Raw genomic sequence first — 18,916 nt, forward strand, 5'->3', positions numbered from 1 at the left:
CACAAGGTTAGTACATCTGAAAATCAGACCCAAAAAATACATTTTTAGCTAAAGGGGTAAAAAAAAGGGCGAGACTCACCAGAATATATTTTTAAAGGACCCATTTTTAATTAAATGTTACTCAATCTAACAGATTTATTTGAAAATTCTCAGAAAATTCAAAATTTACTCAGCTGATGTGCGGTAAATTTGGGGAAAGAGGCACTATATTTTTCATAGACAACAAAGACGTTGAGTCCTAGAGTTAAGTGACAGGTTTCAGAGCAGCAGCCGTGTTAGTCTGTATCCGCAAAAAGAACAGGAGTACTTGTGGCACCTTAGAGACTAACAAATTTATTAGAGCATAAGCTTTCGTGGGCTACAACCAAAACTCAATGCAATTTAGCTATGAAGGCACTGACTGTGAGACTATAATCGCTGTTGAAACTGAAAGGGAAACTTGCCCGCCCGCTCCACGTTCAGCCGCTGGGTGGTTCAGCAGGTCCCGGATCTGGGAGCAAGCGAGCGGGCGCGCGCACGCTAGACGGCAGCGCCCGCTCACTGGGGCGGACACCCTCCCATCCCCCGCCCCTAGGAAAGTAGCACGATGGCGGCCGCGGGGGGTCCCTCCGCGCCACCGCACTCTCGAGCCGTGAGTGAGCTCTGCCAGAACGCCCGAGACACCTTTCTGGAGGCCTCACGGCTACTGCTCACCTACGCGGACAATATCCTCAGGTGAGCAGGGCGGACGGGCCCGCGAAGCTGCGGCGGAGGTGCCGAGCGGGGTCAGTCAGGGCACCGTCCCCGTGGCGGGTATAAATCTTCGGACTCACGGTCTGCGGGCTGGCGGGGGGTGCCGCGGGAGGGCACGACCTGAGCTCGGGCCGGGCACCCAGCGGGAAGAGCTGCTGACTCAGCAGGGGAGGCGGCGGCTTAGCCCAGCCTGTGCTGAGTCACTGACCGCCAGAACTCTGTCCCCCGTTGGGTCAGTTGCACCCGCTTTTCCCTTAGAGAGCAGAGCTCCCGCTGCGGGGCAGAGCTTCCCCCTCCGACCCCACGCCGTGTCGGCCCAAGCAGCGTGTCGCTGCTGTGTCCACACGGGGCTGCCCTCTGGCTGCCACGTCCTGCTGGGCCTGGGCCTAGGCCTGGGCCTTGTGACCTGCCTCCTCGCCACTGCCCTGGCACCCGCTTGGACGGGCCCACCTGGCAGCCCTTTACTCCCATCTCCTGGGGCTGGACAGGGTGAGGGCAGGAGATTGACGTTGAATGAGTCAGTGGCTTTTCCCACCGTGAGGGTGCAGGTCTTGTGCATTTCACACCTGTCCCCCAGGTGCACATGCAGTCTGTGAGCAGTTTGGGTGTTTAAATGGTGCCTATCACTGTGGTATTCTAGCATCATGGTATTCATGTATTGCACAGTATTTTGCTATGTGGGACATGGTGGGGAGTGTACAGTAAATGGCCATTCATCCCAAGTTAGTCAGTCATTGAGCAGGACCCTATTATGCTAGGTGCTGTACAAACACACGCAAAAAGAGGACCCCTAGCCCAAAGAATACAAATGTAAATGTAAGACAGATTGGGGAGGACAAGGAAACAATGAGAGAGAGAGAGAGTATTAGTATTATGAACAGTGATGTCAGCGCAGCAGTGACCTAACCTTTGTCAAGTTTTTTGTAGGATGTAGATTTAGAAATGACCTTTCATGGGCTGCCTACACTCTGTATATAAAAGCAAGTCTACGTTTTTTAGCTTCTAAAAAATGTTAACACCCTGAAAAATCCAGTGAGAGGTGTCACTACCCACACTGTAAGTTTCCAAGTTTTTTAGCTGATGACATAATTGTTTTAATTTTTTTAATTCCTATCAGACACCCAAATGAAGAAAAATATAGGTCTATTCGGATTGGAAATCCAGCGTTTTCGACTCGATTGTTACCTGTCAGAGGAGCAGTTGAATGTTTGTTTGAAATGGGATTTGAAGAGGTGAGTATTCTAGATGTTTGTTTTACAGGTTTGTTTTATCCTGTTGTAACTTCAGCAGTGTTCTATCTACAGTATAATAGGTGATTTGTCCTTCTTCTGGTTCACGCTTAACTTTACAATTGCAAAGCTATAGGGCCTTCTCTAGGGCTGCACCTTAACATGGTGGAAAGGCTTGTGTGTTCCAATGACCTTGAGAGCTATGCTGTAGTACAGGGGCTAGCAAACTTTTTGGCTGCATCAGGTTTCGTAAATTGTATGGAGGGCTGGTTAGAGGAGGGGGTTGTGGCTCGGCCCCCACCTCCTATCTGCCCCTTCCCCCTCCTCTGGGACTCCTGCCCCATCCAACCCCCCCTATTCCCTGACGACCCCCCTGGAACTCCTGTCCCCTGACCACCCACGGACCCTCGCTGCCCCATCCAACCCCTCCTCTCATTCCTGATGGCCCCCCCGGGACCCCTGCCCCCATTCAACCCCCTGTTCCCGCCCCGACCCCTATCCATACCCCTGCCCCTGACCACCACCCTGAACTCCCCTGCCCTCTATCCAACCCCCCCGCTCCATGTCCCCTTACTGCACTGCCTGGAGCACTGGTGGCTGGCAGCGCTACAGCCGCGAAGCCTGGCTGGAGCTGGGCCACGCCACCGCCGCCACCATGCAGCACAGAGCACCGGCTCAGGCCGGGCTCTGCAGCTGTGCTGCCCCAGGAGCTCACAGCCCCGTTGCCCAGAGCATTGTGCCTCTGGCGGAGTGAGCGAGCTGAGGCTGCGGGGGAGGGGGGACAGCAGGGGAGGGGCCGGGGCTGGCCTCCTGGGCCAGGAGCTCCTGGGCCAGGAGCTCAGGGGCTGGGCAGAACAGTCCTGTGGGCTGTAGTTTGCCCACCTCTGCTGTAGTAGTTTAACTCCTGGTAGAGCCACTCCAACTGGACAGAAGTCAGAAGGTGTAAACATCAGCCAAAAAGTCCATTATTGGGATTAACCAGACTCCTTAGCCCTGGTAGGCAGCTGGTCTAAGGAGAAGGTATAGTCTGTATTCAAACTGAGGTGGTCCGACCTGCTAGCCAATCATGGCCCATGGACTTTAGTGGAGCAGCCACGCTCTGCTTCAATTTGCAGTGGTGTTAATAAGCTGTCTTTGGCACTGCTGCACAGCCCGGGCATTGGGCTGTGGTCACTTTGGCCTTCAGTGGGTTCTGCAAGCAATTTTCTCAATTTTGTTTCACCTGCACCTTGCAAAGACCTGTGTTGTCAATCCACGCGTTGCAGTCTTCTGCACCAGTGGACAAAATGGGCAACAAGGACTACAAAAGTGATTTTTTCCTCCCTTGGTATTCACCACTTCTTGTCAACTGTTGAGAATAGCCCACTTCCACCTTAATTAAATTGGCTCATTAGCACTGACCCCTGACTCGATAAGGCAACTCCCATCTTTTCATGTGCTGTGTATTTATACCTGCCTACTCTATTTTCCACTCCATGCATCTGATGAAGTGGGTTTTAGCCCACGAAAGCTTATCCCCAAATAAATTGGTTAGTCTCTAAGATGCCACAAGGACTCCTCATTGTTTTTAAGGACGAGAGTGTGACTAATCATGCACAACCTAGTACCACTTTAAACAATTCTTTGTGCAGGTCCATAGCCCTCATTCCTTGCTATCTCTTCACTCATTCTGTTCTTTGAATGTCCTGTGGTGACAGGAAAGTGTGGTGATGGGAACAGGGGGTCCCTAGTCACGAACATGCAGTCAGGCAGCGCCAGCATGATGGTTGTTTATTGTTGACTTGGAGTGATCTTGGAATCCATATCCTTCTCATGCGACAGATCAGCCCTCTTTAAAGATAGTGCTGCTCTCGCTAATGCAGGGAAGGGGGAGAAATGGATCCCTAAATATCTCTCACTCCATTATCAATTTACTAGTATGCTATGACTAGCTGGTCATGCAGTATGTGCTTAAAAAGCAGCATCACGCACATAACACTGAACTTTGCAACCTAGAAATGTCTGCACTCTTTCTGATGATGTTGGTGGGCTTGGAAAGTACACTGCACTCCTTGGAAGAGAACTTGCCAAATACAGCATTGATATAGCTGCACCAAGTGAGACACATCTCCCAGGCAAGTCCCAAATTGAAGGGGTCTGTGCTGGATACACATTTATTGGATAGGCAAGTCCGCAGAAGAGTGGAGACTATCGGGAGTGGGCTTTGCTATTTGGATGTCTATTGCACGCACACATCTGATTGTGTACCAAAAGGAATAAATGATTGCCTGATTGTCCTTCACCTCAGCTTGACATCTGCATGTCATGTAACAGTTAGTGCATATGTACCGATGATGATATGTTCTGACATTGTCAAAGAAAAAGTCTATGAAGACTTTGACAATGCCATAAACTCAGCTCATTGGTGCGACAAATTAATCATCCTAGGCAATTTTAACATCCGAGTTGGTTGCAATCACAAAGCTTTGCCTAAAATAAATTGGTTAACGAGGTGTGGGTACAAATGGCACGCTATTCCTCACAAAAGTGCATGGAGAATTAGCTAGTCACCACAAACATATTTCAACAAGCAGTGAAATGCAAAACAACATGGATGCATCTCCCATTGTATACCAAGGCAATCATTGGGATGTCAAAATCACCTGTGCAATGCAGGGAGCTGCATGCAGTCTGATGTCAGCTCATGAGATGTAAAGTGACACTGATCCTCCAGTTGAAACAGCGCAGATGTTGTCAATCTCCAATACCCACGCTCAGTGTGCATGTGTTAAAATCTGAGCTCACGTGTACAAAGCTTGTTTAAAAAACTTCATGAAGTTCTCATCACACTTTGAGTCAGACATAATAAATGCTGACTCTGGTCATCTTTTAAGGAAACAGTGTTCAATGCATCTAAAGAGGGGGCATCAGGAATGATTTGACAAAAATGATGCTGAGATAAAGCAACTCTTGAGATCCATGCATGTTCTTCACACATAGATAAATTATAAAAACTCATCTATTAAAAAAGATGGCTTATTCACATATAAAGTGTAATGTGCAAACTAAGCTTCGCCACATGAAAGATAGCTGGTGGAAAATGAAAGCCAGCCACCTTCAATCAGTGACAGACAAAGACTCCAAACAGGTTTTTGATGAGCTGAAGACAGTATGACCTGCAATCTAATGGGCTACCCCCATCTGGAATATAAATGACTCACTCTCACTGACTGATCGTGGACAAATTCTGCAATGATAAGGCTCTGAACTGCCCAGACACCACATTAGCATCAGCACTTGATGATCTTGAACAATTTGCAATTCTAGACCAACTCTCAATTCCACTAAATATATCTGAAGTATGGAAAGCTGTCAAACAGCAACGGATCAAGTACAGATGGTATTCCTGCAGAGATCTTCAAATGTGAGGGACACAGAATTGTAGGACTTGAAGGCAGCTGATCAGGAAGCTCACAGGCCTCTGCTTAAAGTTTTGGGAAGAGGAGGCTATTTCACAGGAGCTGAAAGAGGCCAACATTTTCCACTTTTACAAAAGGAAAGCAGTCATGCTTCTTGCGATAACCATCGTGGCATCTCACTTCTTGCCACTGCAGGAAAGATACTCACCTGAGTCATGCGAAACTAACTAACTGACCAACTTGCAGAGAAGATTGGCGTTTAGGCATACGTGGCTTCCGTCCTGGGCATGGTACTTCAGACATGATCTTTTCACTCCAGCAAATACAGGAGAAATGTTGTGAGTAGAATCAAGACCTATATGTAGTTTTTGTCAATCTTATTAAGACCTTTGACTCTGTAAATTGAGAAGGCTTGTGGACTCCACAAGTTCAGTTTCCCCCCTATAAGTTTGTCAGCATTATTAAATCTTTTCATGCAGGAATTCAGGTTCGTGTCCTTGACCAATGCTGCTTCTCAGCTTCCTCTGTTGTCACCAAAAGAGTAAAACAAGGTTGTGTTCTTACCCTAATATTGTTTAGCATCATGTTTGCAGCTGTTCTAATAGATGCATTCAGAGACCTTGATTGTGGTATTTATATGAAGTACCATATGGATGGAGGTGTCTTAAATCTGCATTGCCTGTGTGAGAAGACAAAAGTTATGAAGATTACTATTCATGAATTACTATCACTGATGGTTGTGCTTTAGTGGCCCGTAACCTCAGGGACATTCAATTGCTCACTGATTGCTTTGTGTGTGCAGCAAAATATTTTGACTTAACAATCAGCCTAAAGAAGACAGAAGTGACAGTCCAGGCTCCACTGGTAAATACTGCAACTGCTCTTGTTGCCTATTGACTACGTACCACTCAAGGTTGTTGATAAATTTTGCTACCTACACAGTGTTGTTTTTTGAAATACAATGATGACAATACCATTACGAAATGTATTGGTGCAGCCAGTGATGCCTTCAGAGAATTTTAGCGTTGTCTCTGGCATGAACACCGTGTCAGGTGGCAAACCATCATTGATGTTTACCACTATGTATCATCACCACTACTCTCCTCTATGGCTGCAATATATGGACAACTTATCAATGCCACATAAAATGCTTGGACAAATTCCCTCTACGATTTCTACAGCAGATAACTGGAATTAAATGGCAAGATTTGATTCCAAACACCGAGGTCTTTGAGTGTTGCATGCAACATCAGACATTTAAGCTTTTATAGTGAGAGCACAACTGAGATGCTGTGGTCATATGGTCCGCATGTCTGACAGTAGAATACCAAAGGCTGTCTTTTACAGAGAATTGCAGACTGGAACGCATTTTAGAGGCAGACCAAGAAAATGTTACAAAAACACTGAAAGGGGCCAAATGCCAATCTTGCAGAGTTGACCTCAACATTGGGGAGCTTTTAGCGCATGATCTGAATTGCTGCAAGCAAGGAGAAATGTGCGAGGCATAAAGCTAAAAGCAGTGCATGTTGATCTACAATTGCCTTCACCTGGAGCTGCAGATCCAGAATTGGTTTATGGTCTTGTTGTGGGGCCTGAAACAAGTGATTAGCTCATCCGTTGAGCTTGACTGGAGACTCCATCAGATTCTACTTTCTGGCCACTTGCAGTTTAAGTAGCACTTTTCCTTTCATTTTGCATATCTTTACTTTGTCCATAAATATCTAGTACCAAATAACATGAAAGTTAAGGAAAGCATCATCTTAAATCTGTAGAGTTAAGGTAAAAAAACATCCTGAGTGAAATTTTGGCCCTATTGCAGTCAATGGAAGTTTTACCATTGATTTCAGTGGAGCCAGGATTTCATCCCTTGTGTGCTAATATGGCACTGTAGCAGAAATAGAAGTAGAAATAGCTTCTAGTTTTAATTTGTGTATGGAATATTTGAGGGAAAGCTAAGCTGAAAAAACAAGTTTTGCTTTCAGAGCTGAATTTGGCTAGTTCCATTGTCATTCTTATCTCTTGTGGGGTTGAGTTCTCTAATCTATGTCCAGTGCTGGTGGGAGCTCTGTCTTTTGCACTTCTGAGCCTCCCTCTATCGGTCACATATTATAACTGCCCTGATGGAAAGTAGCTGTCACGGGAGAGCCTGATTGCAGAGGAAGAGTTAGTGTCTCAGGTTTCTAGGGCTAATCTCATGAAGAGGTCCAGGATAACACCTTGAATGACACAGTATTAAATGGAAAATCTGTGTAGATAACTGAACTCCACAGTGATTGTGTTTGGGAACCTGTGTTACTGGATAAACTGCTGCTGTATTTTGTATGAGTTAGAGCTTTGAGAGTATGCTGCTTCATCTCTATACAAGTTGTGGTAATCAAGGTTGGAGATCACAAACTTATTTTCAGTAGCCATCTGCAGGGTGTGTATGTTCCAGCTCTGTATGCTAGTCCATCTTTCTCAGGTGTTTGGAGAGGGGAAGAAATCCAAGTTACAGTTACCCCATCTCGCTTAGGCTGTTCTGGCTCAGCACTCTTCATGTTCGCACCATGGTCATTTCACTGCTTCTGGGTTTCGTTTCAGGCTTGGCAGTTTCCTTACCAGCCTTCCCATTGCACAGCTACTGCACAAGACCTTGTTTAGAGGAGAAACTGGACACTTCCCCTTACTTATGGAGTAATAAGATAAAAATAAAAACATGAGGCCCTTTTCCTCCTCCTCTCTTAATCCAACCTGAAGATAGGCAAATTCTTTTAGAAACATTGAGATCTTGTTCCAGTTTCCCTGGGTCTCTATGGATAAGGATGCCTCTTCTCTCTGCAGCAAGGCCAGCAGAGAAAGGGTTAAACTGCATTGTTCTATTTGCATGCACTAAATACAGAAAAATTAACTTTTCTATGTTTTTTACATTTCAGGGAGAAACTCATCTTGTTTTTCCTAAGGAAGCCTCAATTGAACAACTACACAAAATCCGAGATCTGATTGCTGGAGAGAGAAATAGCAGATTAAGTGAATCAAGTCAAACCCAAAGATCAGGATCTTCTCAAACTGTAACCAGTATGCAGCCTATTGTACCTCAGTCTTCAACAGCTGTTGACTCAACCCCAATCCCTGTCAATAGGCAACTACAAACATCAACTGCACAATCTGCTGCAATGGTAAGCACCTTTTAAAACCCTCTTATAATACCTATCCTGTAAAAGGGATTGTATTTATAAGACTTGGAGAAACTTTCATGAGGGCAGAAGTAGAAATAACTAGAATACTGGGGACAGCTGAAAATTTGATTCCCTTGATAACTTTCTTGGGAACATCTTCTCCCATTACCTTAATGAGGTTGTGGAAGTTCTTTGTCTACATCCAGCCTTACAGCTGAATGTGCTATGGGCCCAGCACAAACAAATGACACAACAGAAAAGGTCTTTGAGTGTGCAATTTCCAGAACAGGATTCACTGAATGTATGTTTTTTAGATGGAAAACTTTTCCAAAGTAACAATGGAATTTCCACAAATCAACAGTCCATCCAGCTCAATAACTTTTAGCCAAGAATGACCTATGCAGAATAGTTCAGAAGAAAACTCAAATTTAAAAAAAAATCCTGTTTGTGATAGGCAAGAGGTTCTCCGCTTTTTCATAGTGTGGACCCATCTTCTTCTCTTATGGGTCACTTTCCCTAGTATTTGCATTCATAACATTCGTTTGGTAATAAATACATAATTGTGTACAGCAATTACATCAAGAAGTAAATATTAAGAAGGTATTATGTATTTTTAACTGGTTTGTATGTAATATACCAGCGGGAAATGAAGACAGCCAACATCGTGTGATTAGCCAGCTCTCTACTGACCACCAGTGAATTCCACAAGCTGGTTAACTATATATTGTGGAAGTGTACCCTGTAGGATATTTTTATGCTTTGCCCTGGGGTATTACATTGTCTAAGACTAACTCTTAAGAAGTTAACATTAGTGGAATCAGTATGGAGGACGCTTAGCTTTTCAGGTAATCTTGTTTTTTTTTTAACTTCAGTTCTTTAAAAATCCGTATCCCCATTCTTTAAATTTCAGTTACACTTCCTGAATTAACTCAAGTCTGTTTCTAAGGACTGTGTTTAGAATAGCTTCTCCGCTTGTAGGCTTCAGAACAAGCTGTCCAAAGAAATTTTTTCCAAACTGTGTTTATAAGTGATGTTTCAACCATTGTACGATATTGGGTTGGCTGGATGTTGCTGTTACTGTTGTGGATTTTATTGCCTCTTTAAACTGTCTTAAACTTCATCATTGCTGCTCTGATCTAGAGACTGATAGTTAAGGTTAAGATTTTGTCACAGGTATTTTTAGTTGAAGTCACGGACAGGTCGGAGGCAATAAACAAAAATTCACTAAAGCCTGTGACCGGTCCCTGACTTTTTTACTAAAAATACCAGACACACACAGGGACTAACCGGCTGAGTCCCGTCGGCTGCTGCTCCAGTCCTGGGGGCTGCGGTGGGGGCAGTAGTCACAGAGGTCCGTTAAAGTCACAGAATTCATGACCTCCGTAACAAAATCATATCCTTACCTGATAGTATATCCCCACTATTGTATTCATATTTTTAAGATCTTGCATATATAGCCATATACGGTTTTACTTCAGGATCTTTTTCAGGAAAACAACCTAACCATCCTTTCTTTGTATAGTTTTTGAAGCAAGGAATTTTAGTATCCCATTGATGGTTCTTATTCCACCATGTTTCAAAAGTGTCAGTTATGTAGAGGTCCTTTCCCCAATGCCAAACATTTTAGTTCATCCATTTTCGCTTTTAAGCTTCTCATTGGTAAATGAACAGACTCATGTTTGTAAATATGTGCTTATTTTAATATATCTAGTTTAGCTAAAATTACTCCTAGTTTCCCTCCTTCCCTTTTCTCTGTTGCAACTGTTTGTTGCTAACTGATTCCCATGCTACTGAACATGTAACTTGACTTCTGCTTATTAAAATTTTATTCTGTTTTCCAATCTTCTCTAATAAATTTCTTCCCACCACCCTTTTTAACTTCATTGCCAGCAGTTTGGTTAAGATGGAAACCTTCCCTAAAAGTTTTCCAGTGCCTGAAACCAAAGCCCCTTTCTTTTCTATCTCATTTTTTCTCATTCATACATTGAGACTAATTCCCCCCTGAAGGCTTTTCTGGGATGTGATTCAAATGTTGAATATAGCCCATTTCACTTTCACAACAATCTACTCTTGAGTGGTTTCCTTCAGACAAAGTGAATCCAACTTTTGCATGTGAGATTAAGAGGATGGACCATAATTGTCCGAATTGTCCTTACTCTCATTCTTGACATTCAAACGTTCAGGGAACTTCTACTGATTTACAAACCTCTTCATGAGCTAATTAAAAGCAACCCAGAAAAGATCATTTAAGGTCCTGGTTTTCAGAAGTGCTGAGCACCCACAAATCCATCTGAAGTAAATGGAAGCTGCAGGTGAATATCAGATCTTTAAGCTTTATCAGTCAGTGTATGCCTAATGTCCATTCACATGGAAAGCAGTCAGTTTGACTATAGTTAGAAAAGGCACCAAGGATGCGCAAAACTCAGTGCTTCTGTAAAAAGGTCAATGATCGTTAATAGTATAGCTCATTTCAGATTATTTCATTTTATAAATGTTAATTAAACCTTATAATATGCCAGTACATAGAGTATTATACCTATTTACAAATAAAGAAACAGAAGCCCAGTGGGGGGTAAGTAACTTACTTAAGTTCACCCAATGGTAGAACCAAACCCAAGAAGTCCTGACTTTAGCTCTTCTGTTCTACCTTATTTACAAAAAGGACCTAGATAATTTAAGTACCAAATGGCTTAATTCTCAAAGAGATGTTCTTTGTGTATTACCTCTATCTACTTACCTACCTTAGGGTTTTATACTGCCTCACGTTGGTGTAGGATCTGAGCATCTTCCAGGTAAAATCATTAGCAAAGTCTCTAGTAGATTCATGGGTTTTCTTTCTCTTCGCCCTTTATACAGTCAGAATTCTGTTTTGGGTAGGCTTTTTTTGGTGGAAGTGATGGGACGGAAGGAGTTGGCGGGGGTGTTCAACTTGCAAGTGTCACTTATGGTGCAAAAGCTTCCTCTCCGAGAGAGCGTTCCTATAATGTTGGGATGGGATACAAACCCATGCCTCCGGAGGAGGCTGCAACCTGAACGCAGCACCTTATATTACTCAGCTACCCTGATGACCTGTGGCACGGGCATTCAGCTATCTATTGTTGGAGAGAGCAATGCTCAGCTGAAGTCAAGGCCTGCTCCCTCAGGAGATGGTCAGACACTAGATTGCCTGATCTCTGCAAGATTGTTTCATAGCCAGGTCCTCTCAGAGAATGCTTTGTCCCCAGCTCTCAGATGCTTCATCCTGATCTGGGACAATGTAGATCATAAAGAAGAGTGCAGCTGTTGCAATGTTTCATAGATCGACATTTGGTCTTTGATGTAGCTGCGGCTTGATCTGTTGATTGTTTTGAAAATTAGGATCAAGGCCTTTAAACTGGCATCAAAAGCTGACTGGGAGCCAGTGGAACGACGTGAGCACAGGCCTGGGTGTACTCAGTGTCTTAATCCATGGAGAAGGTGGGCAAATGCATTCTGTACCAGCTGGAGTCTGTGCACAGCCTTCACGTTCAGATTCAGCTGCAGTGAATTACAGGAATCCTACGTGAAAGTGACAAATAGATGGATTACTATTCAGGTACTCATCAGGGAAGATGTTTCCTAGCAAGCTGGGGGTGAAAGAAGGCATTTCTGGAAATTGTGATGTTACCTGATCATCCAGGCTTAACAAGGAGTCAAACAAGAGCCAAAGACTCATATGTCCATGGCCATGAAGAAATCATCTTTTAGTGCCATAAGAGCAGTTTATGCTGTGCCTTGGTCTGAACCTGATTGTGAGGCATCCAGGATGTTGGCACATGGTAGTTACTACTTTCTTAATTATTTTGCTCAGGAACAGGAGGTTGGGGACATGATGGTGGTTTGAGAGATCTTCAGGGTTGAGTGTTGGCTTCTTGAGGATTGTGTGAACTATTGTATTTTTTCCAGGAGCTTGGTAGATGTTTCTCTGAAGGAGGCTTGACTATTTCCATAAGGAGGGATATGGATTCATTTCACAGATTGTGGCTCTAATATTTCTTAGGAATTCTTGAGCTTTGTCTTGAGTGATGGAGCCAAAGTCAAGCGTGGTGGGGTAGATAATATTCTCTGGTCAAAGTGGAATTTTTTCCCAGTTAGCTCCATACACATTTGATTGATTTTTATCAGTGGAATACAGTGAGAGCTCTTCACAGTGGTCAGTTCTGGGTCTGATGTCTGGGCTATACCGTATGGGCTGATTAGACAGTTTGCTGCAAAATAGTTCAGCTGGTTGTGGTTCTGTTGCACTCATTGCAGAAAAGTGGATGGCTTGTTTTGCCTCCTTTACTGCAGTAGCACAGTCCTGTGACTGTTTGTGCTGCTTCCAGACAGGTTCAGAATGATCTTTGTGCCACTCGCTTTCTAGCTTTCTGCTTCTGCACTTCACCTGCCATAGTTCTTGGTGATCTTCAGAGTCGGTGTGGGGGGAAAATGGATGGCTTGGAGCCAGGGTAGTGGACGACAAGTGATTGTTTTGGTGTACTCACTCATCAGCACCCTTGCCTTGTGTTTGGGTGGCTTGTTTTCCTAGGGTGAGTTAAAAACCTACAGACTTTAGGAATTTTCAGGGCTGGAATAGTTTTGGATGCTCACTCCCCTAGTGGGAAAGCAGGATGGCTCTGATCTCTGCCTAGATGAGGTGATGATCATACCAAAAGAGTGGTATGTTGATGTCTCCAGTACCAAATCCTAGGTTTAAGATAGGATCCAGCATATTTCCAGTTGCATATATAGGTTCAGGGAATGCCTGTGAAAATCCAAGTGTTTCCACATAGGCCATGAGGTCAAGTGCTACTGTATTACTGAGGTGGTCTGTGAAGGTTGGTCACTGTAGACATGGAATCTGGGGATTCCAGAACTAGGGTGGGAAGCAGCAGCTCTGTACGTACCTGTAGGAAAGTTGACCGTGTTTCCATTTGGAAATCTGTACACCACCAGGAGTCCTAGATTCCTTTTGTCCTTCACCTCTCAGTGCATATGATTGCATTGAAATGTTTGTTTCTGGGATGGAACATCTTCTAAATACAATAATAAAATATTAAATTATAAATGAAGCTTTTTTCAAAAACTTTACAATATTTAGCCATTTACAGACTGTAACAGGCTTTTTAAAATAAGTTATTAAAAACCTTCTAATGAGGCCATGAGGTGTGGGTACAGGGTTGGCAATTTCCTGGGAGAAAACTAGTTTAGGACAGGGCACTGGTAAAACCGCCTTAAACAGGGCATCTGATGCAATTATTTTACCAATGTCCAGCAAGTTCAGCAAGCATAGAATGAATCTTTTCAAATATTGGATACATCCATTTAAAACGGAGGAATAGGCTTGGTCTATCTACTACATCAAAGTTGTTCTTCTGCTGCAGACTGCTGTGTGGCCAAATGGACCTGCACTGGCAGTCTGCAACTCTGCATGCTTCTGATTGCTTAAAGTTTCAAGCCTACAACTCAGCATTGTTGTCATTTTCATATAATGACTTTTGTTTATATAATATTGCAAACTGAAATGCGTCATGACTTGTAACTTCCTTGAGAAAATACCAAACCAAAATGTATACAGACATTCAGATGTTCAGTATTAGTTACATATATTAGTATTACACCCACTTCCATTTTACTTATTTGTGTAACCATAAATTAATCTATGAATCTACTGCCTTATGTCACCACAATTTGACTATATAACTAAGACTAAGTGTAGTGTGGTGTGCATTAATGAAACCGTTTTAAAAATAGAAAATGTTTTAAACTGGGACTAACTAATTTTTCCCAGGGTGGTAAAAACCATGATTTTACTGCTTGAAAACTCTCTCTGGTCAATACCATGCCATCCCTGGGAGGGTGGAGAATACATGTGTGACGGGTTGGATCACAGAAACCCCCTTGGGAGCTGCCACCCAATGTGCAAAGACTACCCCTGCTTCTGTTTTCCCTGCCAGCTTAGGACTTCAGCACCCTGTCTTGCTGAGCCAGACACTCCAGTCTGCTCTAACAAAGACTCAGGGTCTGAATCACTTGTCCCAAAGCTGCAAGTTTACCCAAAAACAGCTTACAGGAGTGTGCTTGTCTTTAGCACTCAGATGCCCAACTCCCAATGGGGTCTAAACCCAGATAAATCCGTTTTACCCTGCATAAAGCTTATGCAGGGCAAACTCATAAATTGTTCGCCCTCTATAACACTGATAGAGAGATATGCACAGCTGTTTGCTCCCCCAGGTATTAATACATACTCTGAGTAAGTTACTAAATAAAAAGTGATTTTATTAAATACAGACAGTAGGATTTAAGTGGTTCCAAGTAGTAACAGACAGAACAAAGTAAGTCACAAGCAAAATAAAATAAAATGCGCAAATCTATGCCTAATCAAACTAAATACAGATAAGTTCCTCACCAGTTCCAGAATGCTCCCTTTTACAGGCTAATCTCCCTTTAGCCTGGGTCCAGCAATCTCTCACAACCCCTGTAGTCTCTGTCTTTTGTTTCAGTTTCTTTCAAGTATCCTGGGGGGGTGGAGAGGCTCCTTCTTTAGCCAGCTGAAGACAAAATGGAGGGGTCTCCCACGAGTTTAAATAGGCTCTCTCTTGTGGGAGGAGACCCCCCTCCTCCCTCCTATGCAAAGTCCAGCTCCAAGATGGAGTTTTGGAGACACCTGGGCAAGTCACATGCCCCTGCATGACTCAGTCTTTACAGGCCGACGCCATTGTTCACATGGTATCTTGCATGTCTCCAGGAAGACTTCTTATGTGGATTGGAGCATTCCAAGATGCATTGTTCCCCAAGTGTTTCCCGATCAGGTACTTAACCTGGCAAATTCCTTCCTAAAGAAGCTGACCAAATGCCTCACCAAGCTTACTTAGAAATCAAGCAAGCATACAGCCCATATTCTTAACCTCAAGTAGAAAATGGTATATAAGTACAAAGGATGAATAGATATAGTAGACCATAACCTTTACGGAGATATGTTACGTGGCACAGGCAGCACAAAACATATTTCAGTTATATCATACATACATTTATAAACACCCCCCCATAAAGCCTTATGGGGTACGCTGTCACAACATGCTTCCCAAATTCTACCATGACTTATGCTCCATGCAACTGCATTGAGGTGAATCAGGGCACAGTTTGGCCCATTATATTAAACCAGTTACCTACAGCTGATGAGCTCCAGGAAGAGCGAAACCAGTTCCGCCCTGTTTCAATAGTTATGAAAAGTTCGGACTGGTCCTGTAGTACTGTCCTGCAGCAAAAGGGTCACTCCCGAGTTTAAGAATAAGGCTATGAAGGAAGCTATCTTCCTGGGATTCTCCTACCCACCTACAATGTCACATTTTTTCTTGGTCTCCCATACATTACTCCTGGGGGAATTCTGCGCCACTGAGCAATGCAGAATTTTGCAGAAATTAATGTTTTTTGTGCAGAATTTCCTTTCCCACACAGAAATGGGCTGCAGTGCTGCTGGCCGCCACTAGGGGCTGCTGGACCTGGCAGAGCCCAGCTTGCACATAGAAGACACTGCTGGGGAGAGAGCTAGAGGGTTCCTGGCAGCTGCAGTTCCCCGCACGCCCTGAGGGAAGGAGACAGCGGCACGCAGGAAACTCCTTGCAAGCCCGGGACCCAGCATCAGGCTGTTTCTCCTTCTGGATCCGTGGGGGGGCCATGGCTGGGCTCGGAGGGGGTGCAGGTATCTGGGCTAGGGGGCCCCTGCAGCTGGACTCTGAAGGGGAGGGGGTACAGGAATCTGGGATGGGGGGCCTGTGGCTGGGCTCTGGGATGGAGGGGGCAGAGAAGCAGGAACTGTGTTGTCATAGGGGTTTCTTTAACTCTCTACTCCTGGGGGAATTTTTGTGTCTCTGTGTATTGTTACAGACATACTTGCTGACAGGTTTTGAAATAAATTACCAAAATAATTGAAACTGGCGTGATTATGTAGTGTTATGTAGACAAATAAAATCTGCAGAATTTTAAAATATTGTACGCAGAATTTTTAATTTTTCGGCACAGAATTCCCCTAGGAGTACATACATAGCGGTCTCAGTGCTAATGAAAAATGCTAGATTAACACCACTGTAGAATGCTCTAGTCTCAGAAAAGATTCAGCAGTAGTGTTGCATGCTTCCCTGAGTGTGTTTAACCATATTCTAGAAGGACAGCCTCTGCCATAAGTTTAGTTTTCATGCCCAGACATGAAACCTTAGCTATTGCAGAGGCTCTTCATGTGACCACAAATTTTATATAGCTCCTCATATAACTATCAAATAGTAATCACTTTAGACCAGGAAAAAGTCTATTGGCTGAAAACTGGAGCAACCAAAAATCTGGTCCGGAAAAGCAAAAACTGAATGACTTGCTGCCTGCTGGACAGCCCTTAACTTAATTCTCCCATCTCTCTTTCCTTGTCCTGCTATGCCAAATGGGAGGGCAGGGAATGCTTTTGTCTGCTCAACTACTACTTTGCTAAATTCCTCAGCTAATTACCTTAGAAAAGAAGGTGCTATCAGTGTAGCAGGGTGTAATTGCTGTTAAGTGGTACTTAGCGAAACTGACTGGGGGAGGCCAATTCCCATCTTCATCGATTATATTTATAAGGCACCATTTTGATCATCTAGTCTGACCTCCTTGATAGCACAGGCCTGAATTAATTCCCGTTTGGTTAGATATGCTACTAAAAAAATAATAATCCTGGGTGCACTCATTAAGTATATGTCAGAGCAGCACCTGCCTCTAGAAGGAAGGAAGGAACATACAAGAATCTTCCTTGCATCCAGATGTCAGGTTGGTTTTAGATGACAGGCAGCAGCGACCTGCCATACTCTCCTACTTTCACCTCTGAGCTCAATACCAAAAAACTCTCCATCTTTCCTTATTAGAGTAGAAGGTTCACCATACAACACATCTTGGTCCCCTGTCTAGTTAGCTATAACATCACGCTCTGTTTATTACAAGGTACAACGTTTTGAGAACCTAGAACGTTGCTGACAAGCTTTCAGAAATGGAGGCGAGCCAGTGACTAACTCAAGGGTCGGCAACCTTTCAGAAGTGGTGTGCCGAGTCTTCATTTATTCATTCTAATTTAAGGTTTCGCGTGCCAGTAATACATTTTGATGTTTTTAGAAGGTCTCTTTCTATAAGTCTATAATATATAACTAAAACTATTGTTGTATGTAAAGTAAATAAGGTTTTTAAAATGTTTAAGAAGCTTCATTTAAAATTAAATTAAAATGCAGAGCCCCTCAGACTGGTGGCGAGGACCCGGGCAGTGAGAGTGCCACTGAAAAACACTCGCGTGCCACCTTTGGCAAGCGTGCCATAGGTTGCTTACACCTGGACTAACTGAAAACATACATACAATGTCAGACAAGTGAGGCATACACATAGCTTTAAAAAGTGGAAAAGCATTATATTAGACAACCATACTTGATGAGCAAATACAGGGGAGTCACATCTTACATGGGGGTTAGGTTCTGAAGTCAGCGCGTAAGGCGAAAATCGCGTATAGTCAAACGCTCGTTGAATGGAATGGCAGGCGAAATCGCCCGCACTACAGGTATAGTATTTATTTTTCTCTTTGTTTTTTTTTTTGTTCTGCCCAGCGCGTATAGTTAAAATCGCGTAAGTTAAATGCACCTATGATGCAACTCCACTGTAGGTAGTCCATGCTCAGTTAACAAGCTTTCTTAGCCTGAAAAACACTTGATCACTGCCCATTTAGGCAGGTTTTGACTAGTGAATGGTAAAAGGTTCCATACTTCATTACCAAGCCTCCCATTAGCAAATTCTGTTTACCTTAGCAAGTTGCAGTTTCTTATCTTCATGGTGACAAATTATTAATGCATCTAATCATGCTCAAGGTGTTTTCACAAGCTCAATCTCTATATAACTATTGCATTTACTATCTTGTGTATCAGTTATGTCCCTGTGCTAAACTGCCTAATGCAGTGGTTTGTTGGCAGACAATTTACCTATTCCAGTTAATTTAGTACATTAAAGGCACTTGTGAAAGAGGACTTATGCTAAAAATGACCATGTGTGCTCTAATTTACCGAATAATCATCAGGCTTAGCAGGAGCCAAGGATGTACTACATACACCAGCAGTGAGACCACAGCTACTGTGTTGAGTCCAGGTCCAAATGCTTTATCACCAGAAGGATGTTACATTGGAAAGTATTCAAAAAAAAGCAATTAAAATAAGGGGGGGAAAGTAATTATTTAGAGTGAGTAAACAAGATATGTATAACTTGGTTGGCCAAGTGACTAAGAGGAGAGGAAAATAATCTCCAGATACTGGAAGGATGTAAAGGAATTGTGTAGGAAGGCGCGGGGGGGCTAATTAGTAGTAATGGAATGAATGCAAGCAAATGGAAGTTTAATTTGGATATCAGGAAA

General features: G+C 43.5%; 1 protein-coding gene across 1 annotated transcript in view; it reads left to right on the forward strand.

The window, feature by feature from the left end:
• The first annotated feature begins 553 nt into the window (after positions 1-553).
• The window catches only part of NGLY1 (N-glycanase 1), a 60,184-nt gene continuing 41,821 nt past the window's right edge, over positions 554-18,916 (forward strand). Inside the window, exons 1-3 of the mRNA XM_065398627.1 lie at positions 554-714; positions 1,850-1,964; positions 8,272-8,514. Coding sequence (XP_065254699.1) covers positions 587-714; positions 1,850-1,964; positions 8,272-8,514 — 486 coding nt within the window. The 5' untranslated portion in view covers positions 554-586. The remainder of the gene's footprint in view (positions 715-1,849; positions 1,965-8,271; positions 8,515-18,916) is intronic.

This window comes from Emys orbicularis, chromosome 2, assembly GCF_028017835.1.
Source record: "Emys orbicularis isolate rEmyOrb1 chromosome 2, rEmyOrb1.hap1, whole genome shotgun sequence".
Lineage (NCBI taxonomy): Eukaryota > Metazoa > Chordata > Testudines > Emydidae > Emys > Emys orbicularis.